Below are 12,624 nucleotides of genomic sequence, written 5' to 3'. Positions count from 1 at the left end.
TAACTCAGCGGTATGCAATCGAAGGGATTTGATGTGATGAATATTGAAACGTTGACCATTGGCTGACTGTGCGGACACTTACAGGAAATTGCATTCACTTGTCACTCATTTTTAAGAATATAGATGTAACATGTCTGTGTTTTATCAGAATATTAATGCTTTTGTCAATTACCAGCCCATAATAGGACCCACAAAAACACATTTGGATATTGTTACAGAGCAATATTCATACAGCATTAGTACATTGATAGATTCAGTCAAAAATGCAGTCACTTACTAAGCTTTGAAAAAGATGCTAATCCTCTACATTATGGATCCAAAGAGACGGGTTAAAGTGTGGAAAATCGGGTCATGTAGCGCCCAGAAGTGTTCTAAACAAGGCCTCGGTTTTCTGTGTTTATCATAAGAGTATTGTTTAAAATCCAGTCTTCCTGGCTGAAGTGTGTTATTAACAAGACCCTCTTTGGACGCCCACTCACGAGTAGTGGTGAGTTGGGGTGACTAGTACTGCTGGCAAGCTAGTGTGTGGGGGTGGAGATACCTTTGAACAAGAAAACTGAATAGTTTTGTGTGCATGTCTGTGTTACTCACTCTGCGTAGATGGGTCTATTTAAATGTAGTCTTTTCTTTTTCAGGCTGTATTTTGGTAAAATGTTTGAGGTAACAAAAAAAAAAAAAAAAAAAAATCAGTCAACAGAGGATTGCTGTGTTTTTGTTTCAGGGGAGGAAAGTTATTTTGTCAGATTTGGTTTCATAAAGATTTTATTGTCTCTTCAGTGAAACCCCATTGCAGAAGTCGCAGGCTCACTGAAGGCTTCAGAGCTCCTCCTTTTGAACAACAAAACTATCCGTACAGATACTTTAAATAATAGTTTTTCCCTTTTCATTTCCCAGTAATGCACACCTGTTAGCCAGAGAATAGTTTGAGTAGATTTCAGCAGAGACTTCCTCCCAGTGTTCCTCCAGTCCTAACCCAGGTGTCTGTGCCCCTGTCTGCAGGCTTCTCAATAGGATGGCTGCTGATGATCGACACCTGACCTCCAGCTGTGGGTCCTACATCAAGACAGAGCCGTCCAGCCCCTCGTCCGTCATCGACACGGTGAGCCACCACAGCCCCAGCGGGAACTCGGACGCCAGCGGCGGGTATGTGAGCACCATGAACGGCCACTCCAACGGCCTGGACTCGCCGCCAATGTTCCCTGGCTCCGGACTGGGCGGAGGGGCCTGCCGCAAGCGCTACGACGACTGCTCCAGCACCATCATGGAGGACTCGCCAATAAAGTGCGAATACATGTTGAACTCCATTCCCAAGAGACTCTGCCTGGTCTGTGGAGATATTGCTTCGGGTTACCACTATGGAGTGGCTTCCTGCGAGGCTTGCAAAGCCTTTTTTAAAAGGACGATACAAGGTATTTCTATTTTCCCTTTCAGAAACAAGACACGGTTACTACGCCGGCTCAATAATCATGTTTTTATCTCTTTCCTCCCCACCTTCTGTCTGCTTCTCTCTTTATATGTAAATATATATACATTTTATTATTTATTTTTTTGTTTTGTTCATGTCTCCAAAAAATATTAGTAGCTGGTCATTGCTAACAATTCACATGGAAAGTTAGGTACCTGTCAATTCTTGTGATTCCAAATTCAGTCCTTGAATTGATCCTGCTGAAATCTTGGTACGAACAAGACTGCATATATTGTAAATTCTCTGCAGCAGTCGGGGAATTCAAATTACTCCTGCACTTTCAACTTAAGTGCTCCAACGTGCAAAGGATCGCACTGCTGCTTGTGGAGGCGAGCCTGGCCCGTGCGCTGACAGCAGACCTTGTTTTAGAGCGCAGTATTACGGGTCAGGTCAGGAATCAGCTGTTGCACCAGTTCCATTTATCTGCACCGCATTGCCCACCCAGTATTTCAAATAGCGATTATTGTCATCCTTCTGATGGTTGGCTCGGGTATTATGAAGGATCTAAATCTGACTTGCATGATGTGTACAGGTTTGCATGTGAGTGGAATTGCTGGCTTCCCACTGAGATGGTACTTACATTCTGGATTAATCTTCTAAGACGGAGATATTATTGGTTTGAGAAAATCACTACAAATCAAGCTGTCTTGCTTACTCCCTACAATTAGGGAAGCTTAAGGAATCAAGACAGCAAAAAAAAAAAAAAAAAAAAAAAGAAACCAATGTTTTTTTGTTATTTTTAAGCTTTCCTTCAGATATTATTTTTATAGGAAGAGAAAAACAGGGATCCCACTTTTGAAATGTATAAAGCAACTTACATAGCTTGTTGTGTAGCTAAACAGTTATGGTGTTGCAGCCCAAACCTTAAATTAAATGTACAATCATGAGTCCCTGTCGCTGAATATTAAAATGTTGCAGCACTTTTTTACCTTTGAAATATGTGTACAGGACTATTTTACCTCCACGAGGTGTTATTTGCTGGCGGAGTTTTAAGTGTTTATTTTGGATCTCACATACTGTTGGCTTTAAACAGGCTGTGTACTATTGCAGACAAACAAAACCATTCATTCAATCCAGTTGTTTACATACACAGCCTGCTGCAACTGACAACCCATGTATTGACAAAAGATGAACACTTTCCCTCTGGTAATAAATTTACGTCCAAGCTTTTGTCCTTTTCTAAAAAACATCAGGCACACACCAGGCATAAAAAAAGGCATTTCAAAAGAAGATGTCTAAACAGAGCAAGTGGCTGAACAATTAAGAGGAGGTTCATAATAGGAAAATTGAACGAGTACTTTTTTTCCCCTCACTTTGCATTGTCAGTTTGAAATCCCTCTTTTTTTTCTTGGAGTGCTGCCTGTAATGGGACTAATCTGCCGTCGTTTGTCCAAGCCACAGGAGTTTTGTCAATAACAATCAGCGTTTGGAAAGTGTAATTAAGGACGAGGCTTTTCATTAGAAAAGAGGGAGGGGGCTGTCTCGAGGGAGAGGGCTGCCAATTAGAAACTCAGGCACGCGTCTCGGGATAATTTCAGGGAAAAAAAGAAGACTTCTTTAGATTGGAGAGGGACCCGGCTGGTCTTTCAAAGGAGAAAGCTTAATGGAATATTAATCAGAACTGGGTCTCAGCCCGGTAAAAAGGATGTGGATAGTTTGGGGGGTAAAAGCCATAGGAATAATAATTAAAAAAAAAACTTTATAAGGACATCATGAGTAAATGTAGTTACAAGAAAAACATTTAAATGGAAAAAAGAAAAAGAAACAGTAGATGAGACCGGACTAATAATGTAAATAATTAGGCTAACGAGGGCTATAAATGCGAGATGGCTTTCTTAATGAGTACAAAGCAAAAAGGTTGGTTTTAATTTGTCTCCTAATTTTAATCAATTAGACTTGGGTGAAACCTTTAGTGCAAAAAGCCCTTTTCTGCCAAGCACGTTCTAATATTCCTACTTATTGATTTCATTGCTTTGCACTGAGAGTGAGCTGTGATCGCAGCCAGCGACTTTATTCTGTAGCTTTCAGGCACAGAAGCCTAATATTTATTCTGTGAATTACTCAAGATTATGAAGGCATCCCAGTACGAGACGCACAGCTTTCCCTGCTTCGAAATGCAGGCGCTGAGAAGATCTAGACAAAACTCAGAACTAGATTAATCTCCGCCAGCCGAGCAAAAACACACCCCTTCCCCCATTAATTTTCCCCCTGAAAAAGCTAAGTTACGCTTAAACGTAATAGGAACTCAAATATGCAACAGAGGAATCAAAAGCATTCTCACAGCATAGTTATTTATTGCGTATTGTGTTTTGTTTATTTCGGTCATGATTGTCAAGGGTATAGCTATTTAATTTATTGACTCAAACTCCTCGCATTACATTAGTTAGGAATCTTTATGCTTCAGATAAAATGTATGGGGTACAACTTTTGACTTCGCATTTTGCAGGTTCGTGGCTGCAACCATAAGAACATTTGTGTGATGCAAGATGTGGCCTATTAAATACGGAAAACCGCTTTAAGATAGTTTTCAACACGTCTCTCACTTTTCTTTCCCGTACCTGTGTTTTGTGTCTGCAACTTCACTAGGGAGGGAAAAAAAAATGAATGTGCTTCACCTTTAACGGGGGAGGCTGCAAATCCATCTTCTGTCACCTATTCATCTGCCAAAAACCCCTTGGCCCTAACTTACACCTATAGATAGTTACATTAGTCAAGTCAAGTCACAAATTAATGTCAGCCTTTATCATCATCCATCCTTAAAATAACCCAATCTCATTTCTCTAGAATTACACCTTCATTCCTCACCTCTTGTGCACCACCAATCATAAACATAAATCTGTTATTGAGCTGTATTTCTCCCAAGCTTGAGTCTTTTTTCCCCTATTTTTAATCTAGGTGTAAAATTGGTTTAAAAAAAGTAAACCCTGCACTTATTTTTTTTTTCTTCATTTGAAGTAATAGACCTTGACAGTAAGCCTGTAAAAGTCAGTTTAGATTTTGATGAGGAATACCTGCCATTTTACTGTAATTTACTTACAAGAACTGACTCTCTGCAACTGCCTGGCACAGGTCCTGAAAACCCATAAAATAAATTGAGACAGATAAATATCAAGAAAATCTTTTTTTTTTTTTTTCTCCCTCTCTAATTCTTTTATTGGTTTAATAACATAACCTTTACTACTGGAGATAAACTTAGTATTGGGTTTTCAATTGCACTTTAACCCTTTATACAGTACAAACTAAAGGCAGGCAACAGAACACGGTTTATTCATGACTAGCTCTTGAAATATGTCAGCTTCATTACAGTTTACAAAACTGATAGTTTTCAAGTTTGTTTGGCATACAAAATACACTGTATACTGTGTATTACACAATCTTTATAGTAATTTTGAAAATAAAAAGGCTTTATTTTTTTAGCAAGATATATTAATATAGCTGTAGTCATAAGTATTCACATCCTTCACTATAAAAAAAAACTGCGATTTATTTAGTTTAATAAATATTGTTTATTAATTATATATAATGTTTATCTTTTCAGTTGGTTTAAATCTGATTCGATCGTCAGAAAATTATAAAATCACCATTTCAAATGAAGTGTGTGAATCAGATTGAAAACAATATAATAGAAATTTTATATGTTGTTCAGGCTATTGGACATAGATTCTGGATCTGTTTAAATCTATAAAATAAGAATTAGTTGGATTAGAAAGGCACAATATTTGAATAACCAAGGGAATTAAAAAAAATATTATGGTTAATTTTTTTCCTAACTCTTAATATTAATTCTTCTAAGTGAAACTGTTTCAGAGGATCGCCTAGAACAATGAAACCGAAGATAGAAAGCTGTTTGTTATGTGCCAAAATGACAAAAATTGAATTAAATGGAGATTGACCTCTATTGTCTCTGTCTTCACTGGATTTCCTATCTGAGGCCAGATGATCCTTTATTAGCAAGTGATACAGCATCTCAGTGGATTGCTGGATAAGCGCTTGACTCTGTGGCTCAGGAAGCTCTGTTTTTATTTTATTTTTTTGAATCCCAACTGAAATGAAATTGTTCGGCCTTACCTCCACAGGAATGCGCGGAGCCGCCGTGTTGGTTTACAAGTGTCCTGGACGCACATGCTGTTTGGTGTCTGAGTGACTGTGTGAACACAGCCTGAGTAGTGTCCCTGAGACTCACAGTTGCCTTCAGAGGATAAGAGGGCAAATGCATTATTTTGTTTGTATGTTTAAAGGAGGAAATGGCAGTATATACCTTTCTGCCAAACTTGATCTACTTTACTTTTTATATGTAGCACCAAAGTATTGAGATTAGAGTGCAAGAAAAAATACTATGCATGAATGTGACAATGCATAGAATAAAAACTGACATACAGTGAGCGTAGCTTGGTTTGCCTCGCTGAGAAGTATTGAGAAATACACATAATTATGTTGTGGTGGTGCTGAAATTAATATTTAAATGCACAAACAGGAAGAGGCAAACTGAGTTCATTAGTTGCATTTTCACACCTTTATTTACTCCTGTGAGAAGTGTGTGAATTAGCATAATGATTTGTAACCTAGATATGTGGAGAGTTTCTAATTATTTGATATATCTGGGGACTTCAGACTTGATATGTCCAGTGATGTTAGCATAATTACACAGCTCAGTGAAAAGTGATGAAAGGGTGTAATACAAAAAATCCATATCTATATATTACGCTTTCTCACCGCACATATATAAACGTCTCGTGTTTGAGTATAAGAAAAACCCGGCTTGGGTTCTGATTAGATTTATCTGGCTTTGTTGAGGATTATTCCCAAAGTGCTGTAAATGGCTGTTAATCTAATGACAAGGTATTTTTCTCTTTTCTAGTTCGGGAGGTTTAACAAGGAGGAGAGTCAAAGGCAATTTTGATTGATGAATATAGCATTAGTCATGGTTGTGTTCCACTGTCACACCATATATTTCTCTTTGGCCTAGACTGGGCTGATGGCCTGGCGTGTTCGGGAAACTAGCAGTTCAGTTTTAACACACAGTTGCACGGACAGAAGCAATTGTCATCTCACAGTAGTATTGTCATGGTCCCGCTGAGCTCTGCAAGATGAACAAATGTGCTTTACTAAACATTTCCTCAGGGGTAGCATTAAGGTTGTTAAATAATTCCAAACACCATTGAGCATATCCTGAAGCAGTTGTTAAAGAGCAATTCCAAGACTTGAACAGACTAAAATTAGCCTTTTCATTGCATTTCGGCTAAGTTTCAAGAGACTGACCTTTTATGCTTATTTAAACTTTATGGTTCCTTGTTCTTGCTGAATGAATCCTCTGCCGATGTAATCACTAGACAGAAAGTTAGCGGGCCATAAGGCTCAGACTTGTCTGAAAAAGTAAATAAATCATTAATATATACAAGGACAAATGTTAAGTTCTGTATTTCGTAGTTTCTTTATTTAGAACTGCAATTTGATTTCTAGAACATTATTCCTTTTAGGGCTATAGAAGTCTCATTTGACTAAAATGCACACCTTGGCCTGTTTTTTATACAGCATACCAAGCTGAAATACATTGTTTATTATAATTATGTCCCTTCTTTATGTTTTCAGTAATTTGTACTATGTTCATTTTCAGTTAGTGACTTAATTTTTTCATCTAAACATTCAGACCATTCATCTTTTAAAGTCGGGTTCTTTTTGATTGATAGGATTGTATGAGGGTACTTAATTATGCTAAGAGTTAACAAGCCACCATATATAAGTATAAGCTTCGCTAAACTAGATAATTAGATGCATAGAATGCCAGCATGTTCCGGAACAGCTCTAGTTGGAACACTATACTTGTTTTTAGAAATAATGTAATTCTTATTGACATAATGGAAATTAAATACACTATACATTATATTCCACAATAATAATAATGATATAATCTTAGAAGGGTGAAAGGTTTAATTATTGCCTACAATTGTGACTGCATTCAGTGAAATCGTAGTTATGCTATCCTGTGGAGGTACACACACAGATTGCCAGAGCAATTTAATGTACAGTTCAAGCGAAAAATTCGAAACATACCAAATATGAGGAGAGCCTGTGTAACTCCTTTCATGATAATGTTACCAGTAATCCAGGATTTTAAGCTCAGCTGACTCCTGTGAGATTAACCTCTCCACCATCCCATTTATGTGTGTTCCCCCCCACCGAGCCTCGGACAGCCGCTTGGCCTGGAGCCAGAGCCCAGTTTTTGTGCCTGACCTCCGCTGGTCTTGCCAGCTTTACTGGCAGTAAACTCTGTGGCTCTGCATGGCACTGGCATGAATGGCATGGCCACAAGCACCCTGCCAGGATTCTCTTTTTCAGTGTGCCACAGCCACCAAAAGCACAGAGAGCACCTGGTACATTTTATAAAGTGCTTGTAGCAGTGTAATACAAAGCATTAATGATACAGCAGACAATAGCTGCTAGGTTTTCTCATTGTTTTCCAAAATTACAAACACACACACTAGGTATTTATCTTTTTTCAGTATTTATCTTATTTTTAGTATTTTATATACATGACCGGAATTTATGATACACATTTTGTATATCCATCTCCCTGGCCTATTATTGAAGTAGAAGATTCCCTGAAACAAGGAAGATAATTCAGATCTTAGGGAATGGGGGTTGAGTGAAGACATGCTCAGAATTAATGAGGCCAATTTAACAGAGCCAGGGTGACATTTGCATTGAGGTCTTGCAAGTGCCTCCACACACTTCCAGGAGAGTGCCTCCGGAGGTCACCACGTTCTGGAGAATGACAGATGTATCAAATGGCTGAAGAGAGAGATGCATTGTGCTACTGCTAAGACATGATCTTCCAGCTTCAGATGCATCATCTTAAATTGCATTACAGTGTATGTAAAAGTGTGTAAAAACCACAGCAGCGCTCAGTCTGCCCCTCACTTTCAGATGGCTCAGACTGCTGCTTCTGTCTAAGGTGCTTCTAGTGAAAACATATTCATAGAGGTCTTTGCCACAGTTACACAATGACACACTCGCAGATACAGAATGGTGGTATTTGTTCAGATTAGATATTGTTTAAAATGTGTTTATCCTGCAGGTGAATAAACATCCTCAGAATATCTGATTTAACTATAGATATTTGTTGCTTATTCATACATATATTACTGCTATGGGCTTCATGTTGTATATCTACGTTTGATAACTGTCTTATTGTGCACCATTAGGGACCAAACAGTCTGCATAATGGTAATAATATAGGCGGACACAGGGACACACACGCACACACACACACACTTTATCAGTCTCTGTTTCAGATCCCTGTTGGCACAACCAGGATCTGCTTCCACTTAGTCCTTCCCAAGAGGAGATTAGCTGGCTTGGTCAGACTTCCTAAGACGAGTTAAAAACTGCGTCTCCACAGTTCCCAAGCAAACCGCATCAGGTTTCTCCTGTGTACGTGGGATCCCCGGCCTGCTTTGAAGTGGTCCACAATGCATGTGTCCCGGACAATGTCGAGTCGGCTCTGATCGCAATGACAGGATCTAAAACTAAGACCATGAAAATATTTGAGTTGTGTGGGGGATTAAGGTCAACAACATCAGCAGTTGTAATAGTAATATGAGGTAGTAATATACACAGATTGAATTAAAAAGTAATTGATTTTAGAACAGCCCAATCCAAAATAGTGCAGAGGCATTCGCAAAACAACTCAAGCTTTTAGCAGGTGTCTAAATGTTGCAGGTCAGAACAGGTACTGAATAAGATATCTGGTGTATCATAGTTACCTTTGTCATGTTTCTTTAAAAATGTTCCTGGGGTCCACGACCATAGAAATTATTCTTGTTGCTACATCTTTAATTGTTAACCTGCATTGTATTGAGTTGACAGCTAATAGAATATACTGATTTGTTTTCTGGTATGTTTGTTGTTTTATTTTTGTTGTTTTCTAGGATCATTTTTGTTCTTATTATAGAACTGTGTGCAAACATTCCAGTATTTGTTATTTTAAGCATAGAAAAAAACAAAATCAAACGAAATTATAATATTTAGAATTAAATAACATCTATAAAGCCAGGGAACAACAAAGAAGCTAGAAATAATAGATTTACAATGCATAATGTTATTTTTATTAATATTTATATGAATGCAACATTTTAAAGCAGAAGAGCTCTAAATGTTGAAGTAATTTGTGAAACTGATTTTGTGAGAATTATTTGTCATTGTTTTTTTTTAACTCTTAATACAATTACATATTAACTGGATATAGATTATACTGCAGACTTTAATTGTTACTTTTTCATTCGATTCATTTAACACATTTTATTCTTGGGAATTATTCAGTTCAGCTCACCGAGACTTTTTGCTCTTCTCAGGTAACATAGAGTACAGCTGTCCGGCCACGAATGAATGTGAGATCACAAAACGAAGACGTAAATCCTGCCAGGCCTGTCGGTTCATGAAGTGTCTGAAAGTGGGGATGCTAAAGGAAGGTAAGGAAGCATATGGAAAATCAATCCTTCTATCACTCCGTCTGTCTATCTGTATATGTATGTCTATCCGTCTCTGTCTGTCTGTCTATCTATTAGTCTGAATGTCTGCATTTCATTCTCCCCGTCTGTGTTAAAAGACTGATACTGACATAACAGACTCATTTCCTGGAGGGGTTTGATGAGTGATGCATCTCAGCCTGCTGGTTTGGGAAATATGGCTTTTCTACCAGGCATTGGAGAGGGCATGCTTTGGCAGCACGAATCGCATTTCACGATCTTTGCATCTGCAAATCGAAAAGAAAAAAAAGAAAAAACTTCTAGCACATCAAAAGACTCCATTTGCTAAGGTCTGTTGTGATGCAATCTCAAAAATGTGCCACCGTGGCACATTCATGGTCTTTTGCCAAAGGGAGAGAAATGTTGGCCGCAGATCGGAAAACACAAGTGATTTTAGTCCTACAAGACAGCAGTAAACAATGAGCAGTTGGTAGGGACAGAAATATGCTGAATAGGTCGATCCTAGCATCTGACTAATAGAAGTGTAACAGTATTCCGACTGGAAAAAATAACCAAGTCCCTCAGTGCGCACTCCAGCGGGTCTCAGCTCTCTATGCATATTGATCTGCTAAATGTTTTCCGAACATCTCTGCTCTCTTCCTGTGGATGGTTTTTTAAAGTCATGCCACTGGGAATTCAGTGACAATTAAACATGCTGCCAATGGATTTTTTCAGCTCAGTTTCTCTCGGCTCCCCTCGAGAGCTCGGCATTGCAGCAACTCAGGGAATTACTTTACCTGGGCCTGCACATTAATGGGATTTTTATTTAACTGTTTTCTGACTTGTTGGTCTCGGTGAAAAAAACAACACATGAATAATGTGAAACTTGTGGCTTTCGGAGAAGTGAAACATGTTTATTTAACACCCCAGTGGGTATAGCCTTCCTCTTTAAGGAAGCATTTATTGCTTTTCTCCTACGTAATCTAATATAGCCTCTTGGTGTTCGTGGCTGGCACTGGCGGTGTTTTACTGAGTCTTGTAATACCTTTTGGTTTTCACAGACTTGGATGTGGGACATAAAGGAAAGTAATTATTTACGTTTAAGTTTTATACGTTTTTTTCTTATTTGTATTTACATATGTACGCCAAGTGCTTTTTCATAGTCAGAAGAAGAAAATAATAGGGTTAGGCAGCTAGCTTTAGGTAAAGCTCCACCAATTTACCTGATAACCCACTCCAAATTTCAATCACTTCACTAAAAGCAGTGACCTCTCCTATTGTAACTGAACGTTTCTTGCCACAAACAACATCAACCAAACAAACCCGCTGAAACCAGTAGTCATTCTGCACAATTAGAGATAATGCAGTAATGCAAGTTCAGTTATGATGAAGTTTAGTATTTCTTAAGCGAAAGAACGATATGTATAGGAAACAGATAATCCAATCCTGCTGTTCAGCTATTCCTAATCCCAGATCAGACCTTTAGTAACTGATCCATATGATTTCCTGAATGGTAACGAAATCTCCATAAAGCATGCCGCATGTTAAAAGTCAGTAGCAGAATGAGTAAGTAATCACATTACTATCTAATGAAATATTAATGCAAATATATTATCTGGGGGAATAAAAGGCCAGAGAATAGGTAGAGATGGCCATAAATGAATCAAAAGTGTCAGGTCAAAAATGAAGACGACGATCATTCCTTAGCTTAAATATGAGGTTACATTTTGCTGGATTCCTTGAAACATACAAAGGAACAGCAATCTGGTGTTGTATATCATTTGTGAATGGGAGAAGAGTTTTTTTTTTCCTTAGTTCATTTCTGAAGGCGTGTTTAAAAGGAAATTTGAATTTTAAGATAACTGAATTGCTTTTGAAGTATCATTTTATGACACTGTCAAACCATTCCATTAGTTTTATATAAAAAAAAAAAATGAAGAAAATGCTTTCCACCTGTCTGTGTAATTTGCCAAGCTCTTATTTCCCGTATCTCTCTTCATACTAAGGTGAAGAGACTAAGGGTAATAGAGCGTGCTTCAGGGATTCTGTAATCAACCTGAGAAAGGAAAATCGGTTCACTTTAACTTACTGGCCCAGAGGCTTTCAATTTAAGCATTCTTGACTTACTCCGTATAAATTCCCAAATAAGTTATATTTAAAATGATCTATAAAATACACAGTGGCTGCTAGAAAGCAAATCCATGGAAAACCAGTATACAGCATATGTATATGTTCATATCCTACACTAATTGTTTTAAACAGAAGCGTGATTTATTTAATGTCAGCAACCAGGGCCGTCTCCCCATTCCTACACATCCTGAAGCCCCAGCCGTAAGGAAATCGAGCCTGTTTAAAAACGTGACATCAGCAGCACTGTCTGCCTTCAAAGTCATGGAAAATAAAACCCTTTTCCTGATGGGATTTCACCACTTCCTGTATTGGGGTGGAAGTGCTGATAATAACTGTCAGGTATATTAAACTCTGATGAGTTGCCTACTGTCATCAGTAAAGACTTTTTTTTTTTGGTATTTTTAATTCTTATTTTAATTCTGGAATTCTGAAATGTGGAAGTATGATATTAAATTAAATAGATGTGTAATTCACAAGGTATAATTAAGTCTCTCACTCCGTAATGCAAGTACGGGCGTCTGCATGTGTGAAGTACGAAATCAATGTGGACAGTAGAGGACAATG

The 12,624-nt window shown here is 38.1% G+C and overlaps 1 protein-coding gene across 2 annotated transcripts in view; it reads left to right on the top strand.

The window, feature by feature from the left end:
* Positions 1–12,624, top strand: part of esrrb (estrogen-related receptor beta) — a 63,693-nt gene that overhangs the window by 21,877 nt on the left and 29,192 nt on the right. For both annotated transcript variants that reach the window (XM_066694714.1, XM_066694713.1), the window contains exons 2-3: positions 1,000–1,409; positions 9,817–9,933. In XM_066694714.1, the coding sequence (XP_066550811.1) occupies positions 1,013–1,409; positions 9,817–9,933 (514 nt within the window). In that variant the 5' untranslated portion in view covers positions 1,000–1,012. The remainder of the gene's footprint in view (positions 1–999; positions 1,410–9,816; positions 9,934–12,624) is intronic.

This window comes from Amia ocellicauda, chromosome 21, assembly GCF_036373705.1.
Source record: "Amia ocellicauda isolate fAmiCal2 chromosome 21, fAmiCal2.hap1, whole genome shotgun sequence".
NCBI classification, from domain to species: domain Eukaryota; kingdom Metazoa; phylum Chordata; class Actinopteri; order Amiiformes; family Amiidae; genus Amia; species Amia ocellicauda.
This window is presented reverse-complemented; position numbering and strand designations above follow the sequence as displayed.